Below are 21,239 nucleotides of genomic sequence, written 5' to 3'. Positions count from 1 at the left end.
TCAAAAATTCAACGTAAGCCAGCGTTTTACATACTTATTAATACGTTGCCATTGCTGGCTAAAACGTCAAGGTGTGACTGGACCTTTAGCGTGTTGTCGGCGTTCACAACGTATTATACTATTGATATGGAGTCTGAAACACTGATGGGTTCCTCCTGTGAAGCCCATTTTTATATCCCAATTCCCCTAAATGCTGCCAATACGCCATTATACGGTAGCTGTAAGTTAGAAACGCGTTCAATAAGTTCTGTGGTCGTCTGGAAGACGTCAATCGAAGACGTCAATCAAATACGTCAATATGCGTTGGAGATACGTTACACATAGTTTCAAAGCACGTTACTCATAGGTTAGAAATAAGTTTCGGGTGTGCTTAACATTACCTCGACGTGTTTCGACTTATGAGTAACTTACAAGTAACGTGTGTCAACGATCGCATAACGTGCCTACAACTTATGGCCAGCGTATGTGGAACGTGCGAGTCATACGCTGGGGTACGTTGAAAATTTTTGACCATGCTTAAAATTTGTCGACGAGCTCGGCGTACTCCGACGAATGCCAGCTTGCTTCAGCGTGCTTCGGCGTGCTCTTAACATCTATCTATAATTCCAGCTGTGTGTGTGTGTGTGTGTGTGTGTGTGTGTGTGTGTGTGTGTGTGTGTGTGTGTGTGTGTGTGTGTGTGTGTGTGTGTGTGTGTGTGTGTGTGTGTGTGTGTGTGTGTGACCGCTGTTTCTCGACAACCACTGGTCCGATCTAATTAAAACTTGCCAGATATATTGCTGGGGACCTGAGGATGTGCCTTTTCAAGGTTTGATATTAATCAGACAAGTGCTTCCCAAGTTATGGCCATTTATTTACCAAACCAATGACAAGACACGTTGTTGCGTGGGCGTGGCCGATGGGGGAAGGGAAGCTCAGCGTGTTCGCCGTTGCAGGTTACAACGTACGAACTTCCGGATAGTGATGACTTCGTGTATTCTAATAATTTCTCGATTTCTTATGCGCATTTATAGATAAACACAATGCCCCAAGTTATGATTATTTTCATATTAGACGGTGCATACATTTCGGTAACATCAGAGTGCTGGTATGCTCCGAACCAGGAAGTAAATTTTTTTCTCTCTCTTTTCTTCTGTTTTTGTTTTTCCTTGCCACAACATTGCGAAAAGGCAAAATACATTGGCGCTGATTGAATATTTGGGCATTAAAACTAAATTGCGAATAATCGTAACTGCGAATAATATGCCAACTTCCGGGCCACACACGTACGGGCACGCAAGAGCGAAGAAACGGCCTGTGTGGTTGTTGTTTGTTGCTCTCGGTTTGAATTTTTTTTTTTTTTTTTTTTTTTTTTTTACGGGCACGTACTAGTATACCAAACTTACCCATAACGTATTCGACGTACGCCAGCGTTTTAGACAAATTTTTCATACGTCAGCATACGCTGGCTAAAATGTCAAGGTGTGACAGGGCCTTTATCTGAGGAAAATGATTTGCTGGGAAGGTAAAGCAGGTTTTGGAGGTTGGACTCTACGTAAATTAAGCATGTCAGACAGCAGCTGTGGATGCGTGTCGTGGAGTTATCTGCAGCTCATCGGCTTCAAGGTCACCGGCCAGGAAGTGGGTCTGAGAAATTCCCCTCGAGACCGTGCGACACCTCCGAACCCATAACAATAGAATATGTGTATGATCAGATAACAGTGTGCGTGTGTGCATGCATGTGCCAGTCATCTCCTTGAGCCTTCGAAACCTTAGAAAATAAGTATACTGTCAATGATGATGAATCCTTCATTTAGAATTGATAATTGCATTAAAAGTATTGTTACGGTTGTGGAAATTCACATTACACCATAAAGGGTCCTCAGGTGAGATATCTCAAATTACTCCATGTGTAGTTAGCCCACACCCGTTGTCTAGAGGGAATTTATGTGATCCATTCGGGCTGCAATCCTTCAGTTAGCCATTTTTTCTTTATCTATTGTTATTTTTGACCATTAAGCCACCAACAACGCAAACAGTCACTACCTTCACCTTCACAACTCCATCCCGCAAACATCGCTTCACTGCCATTCCCAAACGACACCATAACCATCAAACCCCCACAGAAAACCCTCCATCACCTTCGCCTTTCTCCTTCACAACCAACCACCGCACCACCTGTGAACACTGAACGTCGGGCTGTTGAGGGCCCATTCGACGATTGGTGCCAAACGCACCGAGCCGCGAGCGCGAATGGCAGCCTTTCCGGGGGAAAATTCGGATCCAAAATGCTTCACGCCCACTTCCCCTCCGTCCAATGGGCGAACGCGAGGCGGCTTGGCCCCGCCTCCAAGCGCGTGTATGTGAAGTCCGTTTGTGCAAATATGCGGATCAAGGGAGGTTCACGCCCCTTTTTGCCCAACCAATGGCTGAACAGAGGGTGGCGTGGCCCCGCCTCCAATAGCGTTTTGATCCGCATATTTGCATATCGGCTCCTCCTGAGACCTATAAAGATACGAGCGCAAGGCGACTCGCGCGGCGGGAGTGTGGAACTAAAAGAGGGTGAAGTTGAGCTTGGAGAGAAGTTGCGGAGGAGTTACAGGGAAGACTGCGGACGGCGACGAGGTTGCGGTGTGGGGGTCGCTCAACTCATTGCGCGATCCAGGCCAGCCAGCCATACCCCTCTCCCTGAGCATCAACGATTCCCCCCCCCCCCACTCGTGCTGAGATAGTGCCGAGGGGCCCCCGTTCCTCCCCCACCCTAAACGTGGTGCCAATAAGACCGCTTGCGCGGAGCACGCTGGAGAGGACTCGCCGACCACTCCAGGGCACGGAGTCGGGGCGAAGCGGCGCGAACATTGCGGCTTGCCCGCCATCGCGTCACGAGGACGCGGGTAAGACCTCCCCGGTCTCGTGGACCTGGCCGATCCTCCAAGATTCACGTACATTTGGTCTACGGACCTGTCTGCCTCCTCGCCTATGAGGGTGGCTTTCTTTTTCCTTTGCTTTTTGTGTCAATGCTTGTGGTGGCGCCGTCTGTTAAGTAAAACTGTGTAAATGTTGCCGTGTGTCGGTCTTAGTCGGTAGTATCTCTCTTTTGCTGTTTCTTTCTGTGCTTGAATATGTGCCTTTTATTATTATTACTGTGACTGAATATACGTGCTTGCTTTGTGTCCGTGTGTCGCGCAATAAAATGCTTGCTTGTTGAACTGTTCCCGCTCTGCTTTGTCTCTTTTCTTTTTCTTGACTCTCCATCCTGCGTCGCGTAAGAGATTGGTAGTGCGTGTAAGTTCCCGGTAACTAATCTGAACCGTCGAGGTGGACGATAACTCCGCTCGGTTATCTCTGCAGTACGGAACGAACCGCTTAAGCGGTTCGTGTCCGAAGTCGACCTGCGGCGAGGTACGATCGCCCGATTAACCATCCGCGTAGGTACTTAGGTAGGTCGAGTTTGGCGAACAATCCTATCCTACGCGGTTGGCCGATTGGCACGATTGTGGTGGGGTCGAAAGACCCACCCGTGACTAGTTCCCGGCGTTGTTCCGAGAGGGTCACGACTGAATTGTCCGTCCGGTGGGCGACGTGCCGCGATTCGAGTTACGTGGCCGATCGCACGCCGGCGGGCGCAAATTCGCAACAGTATTATTATAAGTAACGAGTTCTCATCATTTTTTTTAAAAACATGAATCAATTTAATCACCATGTGAGTTTATCATTGGAACACGTGTATGGTATGAACTGGGTGTGGGTAAGATTTGAATTTGTTCAATTTTTCTTCATATGGTTAGCTTCTTGCAAACTCTTCATTAGTAAATGTCACAAATAACTTACATATATAGACCACTCTGACCAATTTGATGTGTTCATTTACAGTCAAACTTTGATGACTGAACATGATTTAACAAAATAAAACATTTTACTTGCATCATTTAAGAAAACATTTTACCAATCCCATATTACAATTTTTTTTTTTTTTTGTAAATCCAACACACCTCAACTCTGTGTCTCTTCTCCCCTATCTGTGGAACTCCATTCTGGAGATAATTCAATTGCACTGTTCCCTCCAAGGCTTCAAGCAGGCTGTCCTCCTCCTCTCATTGCAACCACCATTCTCTTATACCTCCATTAACCCCACTGTAACCAAACTCTCTTACTGGCAGATAACTCTGTTTCTGTCTCTTTTCTGTTTTTTTTTTTGTTGTTGTTTTTGTCTCTCTATCTCTATCTCTATCTCTGTCTCTCTATCTCTGTCTCTCTCTGTCTCTCGCTCTTTTCTCTCTGTCTCTCTCTGTCTCTCGCTCTTTTCTCTCTGTCTCTATCCCGCTCCTTTCTCTCTTTCTCTCTTTCTCTCTTTCTCTCTTTCTCTCTTTCTCTCTTTCTCTCTTTCTCTCTTTCTCTCTTTCTCTCTTTCTCTCTTTCTCTCTTTCTCTCTTTCTCTCTTTCTCTCTTTCTCTCTTTCTCTCTTTCTCTCTTTCTCTCTTTCTCTCTTTCTCTCTTTCTCTCTTTCTCTCTTTCTCTCTTTCTCTCTTTCTCTCTTTCTCTCTTTCTCTTTTCTTTCATTATCTTTGTAAACTTTGGTCCTACTGCCCCACTGTCAGAACAACAAGAACAGTAAAAAGAGAGAGGTTGGGGGTGGAGTCTGGTGGTGGGCAGTGGGTGATTGATGCCCATCAGTAGGGTTGAAGGACAAAATAGAGGGAGACTTGGCGAAATAGGGAATTTGTTGCTGAGTGAGGGCTCGGGGAGGACACACGAGGGTGAACAAGATGGATAAAGCAGCAAACTTAACTCTCGATCACAGAAGTGGAAGGTAACTCTGGAAACCGGGAAAGAGTTGGTGTTGGGGAAGGTTTGTGGAGGTAGAAAAGATCATGGTTGTAGATGGGGGATGATCTGAGATGGTTGTGAACAGTTGTCTTGAAGCTCTGAAGGGAGGAATGAGATCGAGGAGATTGAGAAAGTTGGTTCCACGGGTGGGAAAAAGCATCCTGTCTCCTCGCTCTTCAATGAGCGATCTATTGTTTCTCATTCTTCCCTCCAGGCGATTTTTCTGATTTCATCCTGTCGCTTCGTTTGAGGTCTTGTTTTTTGAACTGTTGTGAAACTTTAGCTCATGCTCAGCAATGCATGTGAGTTTCTCACCTGTTGAGAAATCTGCTGTTTGGTCATGTTTTGTGCAGATATCAGTATCGAATTCAAGCAGGGTCTTATGAACCTCATCCCCCACCTTCTGTTGCCTGAAAACCTGGCAATTAAAGAAATCAACGGAACAAAACTTACCTGCAGATCATTGGTGGAATATTTCAAGGTAATATTTATTGATTGTGTGTGTCTCAATGCATTAATTTTTGACCTTTCGAGTTTTGTTACGTACATTGGTTGTTTAAATTTTTTTTAACTTTGGTTTTTAAAAGCAATTAGTATGGTATGTTCGCAAGTGGTTTTAATAACAATAATCAATATTATTGTTTGTGGAATATGTGCTGATTGATTATTATTTTGCAAAGAACAGGTTAAGAAGGAAGGTACTCGACTATGAGGAGCGACTTTATAAGAAAGGATATTGATTATGGAGTTGCTTTGTTCCCTCCCTTCCTCCCACGTGTGAAACACACACACACACACACACACACACACACACACACACACACACACACACACGTTGAGGGATACCTGACTAAGCACTGTATATAAGAGTCGCATCGCCGCATTAGTCACAAGTGTTCTACTTCACTTTTCCCTCCTTTACCATGAAGAAGACAGGAAGAACGGAAAGTTACAAAATATGACATTGAAAAGTCACACACGTGTCGACAGTTGACTTCACACCTGGGAACTTTGTATGCAGTGCTTCAAAAATTACTCTGCGCCAGTAGAGTACGTGGTTTAATCCGTCGTGCGAGCGTGGTGCGCGGGGTTACCGTGCAGGGGTGCTGTATCCTGGAAGGTTTGGCCTAGCCGGGCACGTTGTATCGTGTGTGTGTTATGAAAGTTGATTTCAACCTCACCAAGACTGGTGTTTGTCCTCGGTGCTCCGTTGGGGATTCCCTTTAACCATTCTGGCATGGTGGCAGCGTCGGGATACGATTCCACGCACTCTTCACCCCGGAGACGGTGATCGGCAGCACGTCACTGTTACGGGAGCCATCTTCGAACCCCAATCGCACCTCACAAGAAGGTGAGCGGCCAACCAGCTCACTCTGTAGCTGTGTAATAAACATTGTCTGTACAACGTGCCCGTCGTCAAAATGGCCACCACACACCGTGCATCAAAGCAGTGGTCACTTCGCAAGAGTGAAACGGTAAACTCATTTGAAAATTGGAGACAATTTTCTTTATATTTTATCAGTCGATCCCAACTTTACGCCCTTCCTCACTGAGGGCGTCTCCTGGGAGAAGAAGAGCAGAGCGTTCCCTCTTCGTGGACTTGTGGATGATGGTAAGGATGTCCCCGTTGTGCAGCGTCACACTGCCCAACAGGAAGTCACCGTACTGGAACTTATGATGGGTCAGATTGCAAACTACTGCCCTGTGATATCCCGCAACACCATGGTCCGAAACTCCACCTCTGTAGTCAACATATGGCAATCGATTCGACAACATTTTGGATTCCAGTCGACAGGCGCACACTTCATAGACTTTGCAGCGATACGCCATAACCCCGAACAGCGCCATGAAGACTTGTACCAACGCCTGATGGCTAACTTGCTTCGACAAGATGGCGGCATCTTCCACCATAACCAGGCGATCACGGAAGATGAGGAATTATCTCCCTCGTTGGAGAACTTTATTGTGCTCGCATGGCTTTGCCTTGTCCACAGTGGACTCCCCGGACTCGTCAAACAACACTATGGAACTGAACTCAGGTCCCGCACTTTAGCCTCCATCAAACCGGAGATATCCCAGGCGCTTGACTCACTATTAGATGAGCTCCATGCTGCTGAAGATACAACGTCCTTGTGCACTTCAACGTCTCGACCACAGGTCGCCCGCCCGGCATCGTTCCCATCATCGTCAAGTCTTTTCGGGGACTCGTTCCAACAACCTTACGAAGTCCTGTCCCCTCTGCAAACAAGTATGCCGCACTGATTACAGTCATTTCCTCAGTGAGTGTCCTTTCCTCTCCGAACGAGATCGTCTGTACATCGCCAGAGCACGCCATGTGGCTGACATAACTGATGAGTCAGACGACGAGTCTGGAGACATAACATATGCCCATATGGACAAGGTAGTTAATAACATAGACTATACAGAACTGTCTACTATCTCGCGTGTCCAGACTCGCCAGTCTCCATATCTAGACACCTTCCATGGCCACCACACAACCCGATTTACCATCGACAGTGGGCCACTGGTTACCTGATTCGTGAGTCAACTGTAAGGAGGTTTGGAGCCAAGATTCAGAAGAGTGCACAGTCCATTCGTCAGGCTGATGGGTCTTCCCCTCTTCAAGTGGTTGGTGAGACCATACTGACACTGACTCGCGACGGAAGGGAATTTCAGTTTGAGGGCCTAGTTGTCGAAAATCTTGACGTAGAAGTACTAACAGCAACACCTTTCATGGAGTCGAATGACATCTCAATCCGCCCTGCTAAGCATCAAGTTATCCTGGGTGACGGCACCACATACGTTTATGGTTCTCAGGAAGGGAGCCTTAATCGCCATGCAGTACGCCGAGCTCATGTTGTACGTGCCCCACCCCACACAACTACTCTGTGGCCCGGTGAGTTCATCGAAATGGTCCTTCCATGTGACGTGTCGAGTATCGACTCAGCGTTCGCACTCGAGCCTCGCACGGATGCCCCCAGTGCAAGATCACTGCGACCCATTGAGTACTGGCCCCCACCGAGTGTCATCCGTAGCATTAGCAGGAAGGTTCGGATCCCCAATTTAACTAACGAACCACGAGTTCTCAAACGACATGAGCAATTTTGCCAAATCCGCCCTGTGTACATACATGACTATACCGAGACCAGCCCCCCCCCCCCAAATTAAAACGCACACTCACTTCACTCTCAGAACACTCTTCGACTGTCACCCTCGACCCTGACAACATGTTCGCTCCTGACACACGATAAAAGTTTTGTGCCCTTCTTGAAGAGTATGATGAAGTGTTTGACCCAGTGTTCCAAGGCTACTATGGTGCTGCAGGCCCCTTTGAGGCTGTTGTTAACATGGGCCCCGTTCAGCCTCCACAACCCAAAGGCCGTCTACCACAGTATGCGAAAGATAAACTGTGTGAACTACAACACAAATTTGATGAACGAGAAAAGCTTGGAGTCTATGATCGCCCTGAGGACATGGGGATTACTGTGGAATACCTGAATCCTTCATTCTTGATCAAGAAGCCCAGTGGCGGGTTCCGCTTAGTCACAGCCTTTGCTGATGTGGGCCGATACAGCAAGCCCCAACCCTCTCTTATGCCAAACGTAGATTGCATCCTCCGCAAAATTGCTCAGTGGAAGTATCTAATTACTACCGACCTTACGAGTGCCTTCTACCAAATCCCATTATCTCGCCAGTCCATGAAGTATTGCGGTGTAGCCACACTCTTCCGGGGAATACGTGTGTATACCAGATCCGCTATGGGTATGCCTGGATCAGAGACGGCACTCGAAGAACTCATGTGTCGTGTCCTTGGTGATCTCTTCGGCCTCAGTCACATTTGCTCTACGGCGAGGATAAGGTGGCCGTACGCCCTCTGAATTGACAGAAACGTGCGGCGGCCGCAGAGAAACTGAGGTAGCCTTAGGGTGGCCCTTCGCCGTTTGGCTATATTTTACAGGCCGTAGGGTCGCCGTGGAATGAAATCGCGGAGTTATAACTTTTTTTCATTTCTACGCTCGCCGTAGCAATTATACAAGCCAAGCTATGACGTAGATGTGTTCCACGTCGACCGTACATTGGGCGTGCGGTGGGCTTGCATTTTCCGTGCGGCTGCCGTAAGCTCTTCTCAATGAAAAATGAATTTTCCCAACCCCCAAAAAATTATGGCGGCCGCACTATTTACACGGTCGCCGTACGGTGGCCTTGCGGTCTGTGTGACTACCTGTGGGCAACGCAAGGTCGACGCACGGTTCCCCTACGCCCGCCGTGCACCTACGTACAGCCTCCGTGGCAGTCTGCGTCGACCGTGCGTCCACCGTGCGCTACCACTAGAGATCGGAGTATAGTTGTTTGCCTATACACAGTGGTGCCCCCAGAATCCGAATTTAATTCGTTCCTAGAGGCTGTTCGGATTGCAAAAAGTTCGGATTCAAAAAATATTTTCCCGATAAGAAATAATGGAAAGTGAATCAATCCTTCATGGACCCAAAGAAAACCCACTTTCAAGACACTTTAAACTGAAATTCCCCATGTTTAAGGTAAAATAGGATGAGTAAATGACCTTCGGTGGCGGTGTATTGTATGTAAACTGGTACAATCACCACATTCAAAGACCCACACAGGCTCGAGCTCCGGCCTGGGTTTCGATCGCTCGCGCACTCTGCGAGAGCACTGCCCCCAGGGCAGCTCATCAAACATGATGCCCCCAGAACCACAATCACTTTCATCAAACGCATCGGGCTGACGTAATCATGGATATTAAAAATTACAACTGTTTTTGCTGTGAAATTCAATCCTTGCCCGACGGTCCGTCACACCACGTGATCAGATTGCTTTTTTGTTAATGATTAAAACACAAAATGATTAAAAAAAAAAAAGAAATTAAGGTTAAAACACTAGGTAAGGCCTAAGTCACATTTGGTTCGGCGCCCGGAGGGTCTACAAAATGTACGGACACTCGCAATTATAAAGCGGCCGCAGTATTTCCACGGTCACACAATGTAGCAATCACACATGTTTTTATTTTTCGGGTAGCCGCACGGCGTGTTTATAAATTGTGTAGACCGAAAACGTGGGGGTGCCGTAATTTTTGGGGGGTTGGGAAAATTCATTTTTCATTAAGAAGAGCTTACGGCAGCCGCACGGAAAACGCAAGCCCACCGTACGCCCTACGTACGGTCGACGTGGAACACATCTACGTCATAGCTTGGCTTTGTCGAATTGCTACGGCGAGCGTAGAAATGAAAAAAGTTATAACTCTGCAGTTATAATTCCACGGCGCTCCTACGGCCTGTAAAATATAGCCAAACGGCGTAGGGCCACCCTTAGGCCACCTCAGTTTCTCTGCGGCCACCGCACGTTTCTGTCAATTCAGAGGACGTACGGCCGCCTTATCCTTGCCGTAGAGCAAATGTGACTGACTACTTCCACCGGCGAACTGAATGAACAAAGCGCGAAGATGCGGGTCGAACAGGTGGGGGAGACACGTGAACAAACATGAACGCTACGTTTTGTTCGGGTTTTTTTTAATGTATTGGGTTTTTAGGGCCAAACTTTCTTGAAAAAATTGTTCGGATTCCAATTTGTTCAAACAGCTTGGCCGTTCGGATTCTGGGGGACCACGGTATATTATAGTTATAGTATATTCAGTTATATATATACTGATATATTTTTATTTCAGTAAAAAAAAGGACTGGTATATATACCCACTCGTTACCGTCCGTCTGGCCGCACGTTCGCCTTAGGCCCCCCTGCGGTCCCCCTGCAGGCACCTTGAGGTCTCCTTGCATCTACCTTGAGAATTATATTGCCGCCGCAGGGACGCCCGAAGGTCACCGTGCGACATCAAATCAAAGACCATACGGCACCCCCACGTTTTCGGTCTCCACAATTTATAAACACCCGAAAAATAAAAACGTATGTGACTGCTACATTGTGTGACCGTGGAAATACTGCGGCCGCCGTAGAATTGCTGGTGGCCGCAGATTTTGGAGACCCCACGGCCGCCGTGGTAAATGTGACCTAGGCCTTCGAGAAGGGGCCGTCGCCAAACTCGCTAACGACCTCTATTGCGGTGGTGACACATTGGACAAACTTCTCCAGAACTGGAGAATGGTGTTGCAGGCTCTGCGTAAATGTCGACTTCGCCTCTCTGCTATGAAGACAGTTGTAGGTCCAAAGAGCACCACCATCTTAGGATGGATCTGGTCTCGTGGTACTATCCAGGCCAGCCCACACCGTGTGGCTACACTCTCTACTTGTTCGGCTCCTGAGAAGGTCAGGGGAATGAGATCCTTTATCGGGGCATATAAGGTTCTCGCTCATGTTATCCCCAACTGCTCCGCTCTCTTATTCCCCTTGGATGATGTTGCGGCTGGATGCCAATCGCTGGACAGAGTTGTGTGGACTGATGAGTTACATTCTGCCTTCCACAGAGCCCAAACTGCTCTTTCGTCAGCTCGTACAATTTAATTACTCTTCCTCGTCAAAGTGATCAGCTATGGATCGTGACGGATGGTTCTGTCAAAAAACACGCATTGGATCAACTCTGTAAATCACGCGCAATTGAAGACCTCACCTTGCGGGTTTTTTTAGTGCAAAGTTACGCGGACGCCAACCTACCTGGTTGCCATGTGAAGTGGAGGCCCTTTCCATTGCTGTATCAGTAAAACACTTCAGTCCCTTCATTATCCTATCTAAACATCAAGCATCCATCCTCACTGATAGCAAGCCGTGGGTACAAGCGTATGAGAAGCTCTGTCGTGGCGAGTTTTCAGCGAGCCCTCGTCTATCCACATTCCTGTCCACCGTCAGCCATTCTCAAGCGACCGTACGACACCTCGCAGGATCCTCCAATGCCCCATCTGATTTTGCCAGCTGCAATGCACCAGACTGTACCGACACCTCCTGTCAAATTTGTGCATTCATAAGACGCGAGGAGGAGGCCGTATTTCTGCAGGTGTCAGCCCAAGACATTATTTCCGGCCGAACCAAACTGCCCTTCCCCAACAGAACTGCCTGGATAGCAGTTCAGGCAGAGTGCGCAGACTTAAGGCGGACTCATGCCCACCTGATTCAGTGCACCCACCCATCGAAGAAAACAACCAACATCAAGGATGTCAAACGTTACCTCCAGGTTGCGTCACTTTCCAAAGATGGCCTAGTTGTAGTCCGTCGGGACAAGCCCTTGTCCTCGGCATGTGAGTGCATTATTGTCCCACGTCAGGTCGTCAATGGCTTACGAACAGCATTACACATTCAACTGGATCACCCGAGTCGTCATCAACTCAGTTCTGTGATTCACCGCTATTTTTATGCTCTTGACTTGGACAGAGCAATCGATCAGGTAACCTCGAGGTGTCACCAGTGTGCTGCATTGCGCAACATTCCTCATACCATTACCAAGCAGTCCACTGGAGAATCCCCTGGTGCTGTTGGTGTATCCTTCGCAGCGGATATAATCAAACGCAATCACCAGCTCGTTCTCATATTGCGAGACTGTTCCACTTCCTACACTACATCGTGCATTGTGGAGAATGAACAACACGTCACTCTCCGCGACAACTTGATCCGCTTATGCATAGAGCTCCAGCCATTGGATGGACCACTTGCTGTCATCCGCACCGATCCGGCTCCCGGCTTCACACGTCTGGTCCACGATGAGCTTCTTAAACATCACCGGATGTGCATCGAGATTGGTCGCATTAAAAATCCCAACAAGAATCCCATCGCTGATAAGGTAGTTCGTGAATGTGAAGACGAACTTCTACGACAGGAGCCAATGGGAGGACCAGTAACTCCACTAACCCTCGCACTGGCCACCGCCAGAATGAACTCACGAGTTTGTGCACGGGGACTCTCGGCCCGAGAGATGTGGTGCCAGCGGGATCAGTTCACCAATCAACAAATCCCTTTCTCGGACTTACAAATGATACAAGCCCAACACCATCTTCGTTCCATTAACCACCCCCATAGTGAGAAGTCGAAGGCACCCATGGGGTCTGTCAAGCCCAATGTGTCAGTGGAAGTCAGTCATTTGATCAATTTGTACTCTGATCGTAACTAGTCATGCGCAAGAAACCGCTACCTCGTCTCTGCCACCGATGGACCCTGGTGCAACATCCGTCAATTTGTGGGGTCCCACTTAAGGAGTGCAGCTTATCAGGTGAAAAAGTCTGAATGCTACAAAGTCCCAGACTACTGGAAGGATACGCTCCCACTCCCTCGCAATCGGGGATATGGTGTTGCACAACAAACCGAGGACGTATGCCTCCAACCATCAACAAAACCACCAGACCCCCATTCATCCCCTATGAGCTGTCTTCACCTGCCAACAGTGCTGTCCTTCCCAATTCTAGTAGCCAGGTACAAGATATAGGTTCTGTTGCATCCCCGAGGCTTGACACCTGTAGACCTGGTTACTCTAAAGCCATCGGCGACACCTGTGAGGAACATCCAACGGTGTCCCCAACCGTCTGGACACCAAGACGCTCCAACCGTTTACGTTACCAGCCCAAACACTTCAAGGATTTTATTTTGGATGCTTGGAGTCATATTGTGGTCACAATGCTTGCAGAAACTATCATGGGGAAGAATAATCCCCGAGACCGGAGGGCAGTCTACCCGGTAATGGTCTCAGTATATCTGACTGACTGGTATATGATTTATGTGACCTCCTCCAGGTTAAGTGACCATTATCCTTGTTTAACGTTGTGTACTCTGCCTCAGTATTTGAAGCCATGTACTCTCACCTACTTTCTTCATTTATAACACCAAGAATGATAGTAGATAAATGACCTCGTTTAAAAAAAAAAAAAAAAGTGGTTACGCCAGTAGGGTACGTGGTTTAATCCGTCGTGCGAGCGTGGTGCACAGAGTCACCGAGCAGGGGTGCTGTATCGTGGAAGGTTTGGCCTTGCCGGGCACGTTGTATCGTGTGTGTTATTAAAGTTGATTTCAACCTCACCAAGACTGGTGTTTGGCCTCGGTGCTCCGTTGGGGATTCCCTTTAACCATTCTGGTGCTGGGAGATGGCTAAGAATCACACCCCATTAAAACTTAAAAAAAAAAAAACAAGTTCTAATTGCGAACATACCCCGTGGGGAGTTCATTCGTTCAACTCTCAGGTGAGCGATAGCACGGACGACAGATAGTTTTGAAATTTGGTAAGATTTTCATCGCATCAGAAAAAGAAACCAGAACACCTCACAAGCGTGAGGCTAGTTTCATATCATCATTTGTGACTTAATTTTGTGTTTGGCATTGCCCAGCGCATTTAAAAAAATATTTTTAATAACAATTTTAAGAAAATGGGCTGAAAGGGCCGTTTCTTGGCCCAAAGGGCCGGAATCGCATTTTGGGCTCAGGTAATTCCTAGGGAATAGTCTCTAGAATATACCTGTCAAGTTTGGTTTGGTTCCGTTTACTAATAACCGAGAAATAACAATTTTAAGAAAATGGGCTAAAATGGACCGTTCCTCGGCCTGAAGGGCCGCAATCGCACTTTGGGCTCAGTTAATACCTGTGTATATATGTCTTGTATATGCCTGTCAGTTTTCATAAAATTCTGTTCACGAATAATGGAGAAATAGACGTTCAAATGAACTGTACACAAGAAAAGAGAGAATACGAGTGTCACTTAGACCCCATTCTTCGACCCCAGTTTTCACCAGGCTCCCAGTCGGTGATGCAATGCAGTCTCATTCTAATCTCACCCCCATCCCGACTCACGACATAATCAATGTAATCTAACCGTCATCCCTATTCACAATCGTTTCTACCCCCATCAACCCTATCAATCCCATCTATTGCTTTCAGAAGATAACTGTGTTTGGTCCCATCCTTTATCCTATTTCCCTGTTATTGTGCCAAACTCTGGCCCCCACTGTCAGTGTATAGCCTTTTAGCCTTCTTTGAACTCACTCTTCCATCAATCTTGTGCAGAAAAAAAATACCCACAAACCTTTACTAAACATCTCTTGTCGAGTTTTCTTCTTTCATAAGGGTTTACAGCCTCCCATTTTAAGTAGGAGCACAGTGAACAATCTTTCCATTTGACAAAGCTGGTCAGGAAGCACTGATTTTGTGACAAAAATACAACTTTCTTAGTTCATATTACAATGATGTTAAAGATGGCTTTTGAGGATAGAAACTCGAGCACACCATTGTGTTCCCGACGCATGTGTACTCTGTTGTATTACTGGTAGATCCTGGTTTACGTTGGGGATGTGTTCCTGAAAGGTGCTACACATGTCGAAACGACGTAAATCAAAGCAGTTTTTCTCACAAGATTTAATGGAGGAAGCGGGGATGCGTTCCTTATGTCGTCACTTCACTTATTCTATTTCGCTTTTTATCCCCCGCCAACCAACGAAGTTGGCGGTGGATATAGAAATGGGTTCCGTCCGTCCGTCCGTCCGTCACATTTCGTTTCCGGAGCTTAACTACAAATCCTCTCAAGATATATTTACGAAATTTGGTACACATATCAAGCAAGTGGTGAACTGGTGCCTTTTGATATTTTCTAATTGATAGGTCACATGGTTTGGCAGCCATGTTGGATTCAAGAAAAATATTAAATAATGTTTTCTCTGGAATCACATAACCTAACGAAGTGAAAATTTGCAACTATCATCTTCCATCACGTCTGCATACATAGTAAAAAATTATGACGTCACAAGTCACGTGGTTTGGTGGCCATCTTGGATAGAAAAACACACCTCATCTGATTAACAAAAAACTTCACACACGTATTCCACTGGAGGATTGGAGGCAGAATGTAAATTTATGATGTCGTTGGTCACATGGTTCGTCAGCCATCTTAGATTGAAAATTAATAAATTTTAAAAATCTTCTCCAGAACGGCTGGACAGATTGAGGCAAAATTTCACATACACTTTCCCCAAGATATCCTTTCAGAAATTTGTTAATTTCTAATTGATAGGTCACATGGTTTGGTGGCCATATTGAATTTACCCTAAAACTTTCGAACATCTTTTCCAGAACGGCTGGTCAGATCAAGGGGAAACTTCACATACATATTGCACATGCTTAGGGAATATAAGTTTGTTAATCCTCATTTACTATGGCGGGGGATATCGAAGACTTTGTCTTCAACGGATGCTAGTTAACTTTGATATGACTTCTTTTTTTTGACTAATTACTTTTATTCAAATACACACATGTAAAACAAAAAAGAACAATTACCAGACATATTTAAATAAAAATAAACCTCTTTCTGAAGCAGTCAGAGTTGGCAGTACCTCTTCTTATTCCTCCTCCTCCTCCTCCTCCTCCTCCTCCTCCTCCTCCCCCCCCTCTTCCTCTTCCAATGAACGTCGGCATTTTTATAGATGGTACGCACCGGAGATGAACATAACCCGGCGACATAAACTGCACATTCACCAGCATCCATTGGACAAATAACATCTCATTTAACTTCCAAGGTAACACTTTACACAACACAGCACATTTATTTATGTGCCAAACAAAGTACAGTTCTTTCGGCGATTCTGCGATCTCCAGATTTGGTACTTTAGTGATATATTCTGAGGTCTTTATCGGTCTTTTAAGTTCTGAAAACGCTCGAAAGTAAAAGGTATGGCTTTTAAAACGACGTAAGTGCAAGTTGAGGCGACAGAATCAAGTATTGCAGTGGAATTAGAAACACAACGACGTAATTGCGAAATGAGCGAAAGATGGGAGACGTAAATCGGGGTGTTACTGTACTTATTTTATTCTGTGGAAGTTGTCGTGAAACCATGCATTCGCTGGAGCAGGGTTGATAAAGCTGTTTGCGTGTTTTGTTGGAATGGTTGGTTGCGGTGTTTTATATCCGATTGAGGATTTGCAAGTGTAGGCATTCGTGGTGGGGCGGTGGGGGTATGAGAAAATTATGTTCTTTTGTTTAAAATTATTCTATAAGGTACCAGCCCAAAGACTCAAGTTTTTAATGTCGACACAGTTATAGATTGTATACTCTTCATGATGAATGAAGCAACAACTTATAAAATGTGAAATATGCCAGGGATTTACAGTTCAGAGACTTATTAGGCATGTCAAAGCAAACCTTGGCGATTGAGGAAAGCCAACTGGAAAATTGGACGTTTGAATGTAACGATACAATTATGCTCACCTGAAATGAGTGATCTTGGAAACTTGCGTGCAAGTCACATCTCCCACAAATGCGTATACATGTCTGCATCCAAACCATATCAATAACCTCCATAAATTCACCACCCAAACGAGTTTGCCCACACTGGTGTGGGTCATTCATCTCATTGTCATTTTGAGGTCACTGGCGAAGTACCGTCACACCAAGAAACCTTATCCAGGTTGTCCAATGATTACAATCCCTTGTGAAGATCATTAACCTGTCACCCCAACCAGAAGGAACTACGCTTTAACAGCATGATCTTTCCAGAATGAGCTTAAAATAATAACCTCCTGCCTGCCAGTCGTACGGGGTCCAGAAGACATTTGCTCTTAATTTCTCTAACACGGTGCCATTGACAACAGTGCATGCAATGAGCAGCATAACATCACAACAGGAGGGTAAACCCTCATAGCCAAGTTATTTTCACCGACGCATCGAGATTCTCCTTTGACTTCAATGATGAACATGCTAGATTGCAGAGACCAAGTGGAGGAGTGATTTGCTACTTGTACCATAAGGCAGCTTGATGGGTAAGGTGAGGGCAGCCTGATTGTATGGGCTTGCATTCAATTGGCTAAATAACTGATCTTGTCCTCATCACCTCTGCCACCAAAGGTGGATGGAAGTTGTGTTTTGACCCCTCTCTGTCTGTGTGTTTGTTTGTCTGTTTGTGAACAAAATATCTCAATAAGTTGTCTGGATTTGGATGAAATTTTTTTGGATAGCTTGGGTATAGTGACAAGGACGAAATGATTCGCTTTTGGTGAAGATCTAAATCCGGATTTGGATTTGAGAATTTTTTTAAGTGATTCTTCACCATTGGGATATCGGCCAAAAAAACGACATATAGCAGGATATCTCAAAACGTTGTGGACTGATTCGGACGAAACTTGGTGGGCAAGTTGGGTATGCCACAAGGAAGAATTTATTCAACTTTGGTGAAGATCCGAATCTGGATCTGAGAATTTTTCAAGTGATTCTTCACCATTTGGTGATGGGATTAAAACGATGTATAGCAGGATATTTCAAAAGGTAATGGACAGATTCGGATGAAACTTGGTGGGTGAGTTGGTTAGGTAAGAAGAATAGGCTCATTAAATTTTAGTTCAGGTCCAAATCCAGCCTATTTGTGGGATACAAAACATAAACTAATCAGCCTGGCAGAGGTATGCTCTCCCGAGTGCCCTTGTAGTTTTGAGGAATGTGACGACTGAGTAGTCATCCCTCAAGCTCAACAGAAAGGTCTCAACTTTATATTTAAGGATGAAAACACTTCCACACTGTGCTCATATTGTCAATGCTGAACTTCAGGATGACATCGCTTTTACAGTTTCCCTGCACGATCTTCAGATGTGTTTCCAATTGTACATTCTTGGGACATCATAGAGAAGGGTATCTGTGGTTGGCAAGTCCGCTCACAATGTCTTGATTGACCGAAGTAGCTCTGCTTGAAGAATGGTGCAACTGCCCACATCAAAAGCTGGATCATGTGATGCTGGCGAGACGCGTACGAGCTTGTATTGGGCTCAATGGTAGTCACGCGTTATTTAAGCCATTTCTATCGATGTAAGTTTGTCTGATCATTTGTTTACCGACGTCATTGCCATTTTACACTCATTTCACACAGCCATATTTTTATATACCAACTTAACTTTGGCTTTCACTGACGTCGTGTTTGTTTATGGTGTGCGACTGATCCTCTTCACTCGGAATATAAACATCTTTGGAAAAAATATTTTTCAATTTTTGTTGCTTCGGTTTGTGTGTTTTTTGTTGTGAGGAATACATGTAAAAAAAAAAAAAAATAGCACCACTTAAACCCCACTCTAACTAGCCATGGGAATCATCCCCAACTCCATATCAGTGAGCCATCACGGCCAAACTTTATATAATTTTAATAATAGTAACATGCGTTCCTTTATAAGGAGCTTCAATGTCGGAAGAGGACGAGGCCATCAGGCCTGTGCAGTGGTTGCCAACACATAGTTGTTTTCCTTGCTCTATCCTTTTAAATAATGAGTGTCGAGCAAGGCAGCAGCGCATACCATTTTTGAAGTCTTTGGCATGACTCTGCCAGGGAGCGAACACCCAACCTCCCAGGCTCAGAAAGGATGCTCCAACCGTGGCACCATCGAGTCTTGTGACTTTGCGTACTGAACCACCGAGTCGTTCGGAATGTATTTGTGTGCTTGTCTTTAACATCGTATAATTCACATTTTGTGTTTGTGCTGTCGGTGAAAACGTTTCAAAGCACATTTGCACGACGTAAGTGTGGAAAGTGAATTTGTACATTCGTGCACACTTAATCCCGTGCGGACGCTTGCAGACGTTCCTTTCAATAATTTCGTTTGAAGCATTTGCATTTCCTTTGCACTGCATCCAAACTTTTCGTTTCATCGGAGCGGAGGAGTGCCTCCTTGCCGATCTGTTTGCAAAATGGGATTTATTCATCATGTTATTTCAACAGTCTCGTCGACTATGTTGATCGAAGAGAACGGATGAAAGATTTGAAAGTATTTGTTTGATTGCTCAAAAAGAAATAGATAAATAAGTTGACCCACAATATTTGAACAGCCGTTGTGTTTTCAATGGAAAATCGGTGAAATGCTGTTGCACAAAGAGTTTTTTGCGTGACGACCGAGTGTGGTGAGCCTGCTGAACGAGCAGCACCGATGACCGTTGAGCTGGCGCTGCAGTGTGTAGATTTTCGCTTCCTCCCTTGGAGATTGCCGCTGCCGCCGTTTCATTTGCCCACGCTGAAGAAAAAGCCTCAATTATGCACTACTTGATGGAGGAATCGATCACTGCTGAAGAAATACAATAATGGCATCACTCTCTATTCAGCCGATAAGATATTCTGTGCGCTAAAGAGAGCCTGCAAACATCGCGTGGTGGTTAATTTCTTGTTAAATAGGGAGCACAGTGATTTCAAAGAGGGCGGTGGGGGAAGTTGGAATTATGAATTGAACTCATCTCTCAAATCATGCACGGTGTACAACTAGATTTTTTTTGTGTCCAGTACTTGGGCACACTGCATGCCATTTCATGTGTCGTTTGTTCTTTTTGCATTCTCCAGAGCTCGGCTGCATAATTTGCGCTTTCGACAATCATTCACCGACATCCAACAGCTATCCTTTCGCAACACTACAATTTGTTTGTCTCGAATTTTAAAATTTTCTTTTAACCTCACTCTTTGAAAAAGGCTGTCAAGTAGTAGTCGCAACTGAAAAGTTTTTGGCTCTTTGGCACTTCTTTTATTCGTGTGACTTGTACACCCACTCCTGAAGGAAAAACCAAAGAAAGGGGGTGGGGGGCGTTAGTGGGAAGGGGTATACGTGAACGTGCGCACCATGCTGACAGAGGCTTGCTAATATTCACAATTATTCCCACGTTATTGTGGGGTTGGCTGGGAGAAGCTTGGCCCAACGAACCGGCTGGCCAGGCCTGACATTCGGTTAAGGTTAAGGCAGGAATTTGTAATTTGTTCAGGATGCCACCGATAGCTCACCTACACTTTGTGAAAGTACACTGGGATCTTTAAAATCCATCAACTCATGCTGGCAGATTATGTGCAAGCCTAACATCCATCCGAGAAATGGCACACTTTGATGAATCGCCCTGCCTGTGATACACCGGGATGATGGGATGACAGCTGGGTTGGGATTCAAACCCAGGCTCGACAGCTTCGAGGAGAGTGTGCATAGCTCGAGGTCATCCTGCCAGCCCCCGTGTTGATATCATTATAATAATGCCATTGTCATTGGATGAAATTGACCAATTAATTTGTGGTTCGAATAATTTTACGTGTGGTTTGAATCAGATCGTGCATGACATTGCATGTTAGATCAGGTCATTGAAAGGGTTAGACCATGTATGACGTTATAACATGTTAGACCAGGTCATTGAAAGGGTTAGAACATGTATGACGTTATAACATGTTAGACCAGGTCATTGAAAGGATCAGACTGGCCTGTGGTGGGGGGGGGGGTGGTTAGAAGGGGAAAGTTGTGCGTTGGAGTGTTGGTGTTTTGGTGTGATATGGATCTGCGAAACACCCCTGGGGACTGCACCACACCCTTTGCTCATGGGCCATTCGCCTCTGGCTCCTGCGCCTCATATCCCAACGCATTTCCAGCGTAACCCACACTCTTGCAGACAATCTCTCGAACAGGCAGTCGGAGACGAACTTGCACCCGTGGTACATCAACAGCCCCTGGGGCATCGACAACAGCTTTGCGAAAGGACTCGCGGTCCGTCTGTGAAAGCTGCTTGGGCTGGGTG

The 21,239-nt window shown here is 45.9% G+C and overlaps 1 protein-coding gene across 3 annotated transcripts in view; it reads left to right on the top strand.

Annotated features, from left to right (window-relative positions):
• Positions 1-21,239, top strand: part of LOC147032051 (atlastin-2-like) — a 203,920-nt gene that overhangs the window by 111,650 nt on the left and 71,031 nt on the right. For all 3 annotated transcript variants that reach the window (XM_085869339.1, XM_085869338.1, XM_085869336.1), the window contains exon 9: positions 5,158-5,285. In XM_085869339.1, coding sequence (XP_085725465.1) covers positions 5,158-5,285 — 128 coding nt within the window. The remainder of the gene's footprint in view (positions 1-5,157; positions 5,286-21,239) is intronic.

Source organism: Eptatretus burgeri, chromosome 2, assembly GCF_056783735.1.
Source record: "Eptatretus burgeri isolate ZD-2024b chromosome 2, Ebu_testis_v1, whole genome shotgun sequence".
Classification (NCBI taxonomy): Eukaryota; Metazoa; Chordata; class Myxini; order Myxiniformes; family Myxinidae; genus Eptatretus; species Eptatretus burgeri.
This window is presented reverse-complemented; position numbering and strand designations above follow the sequence as displayed.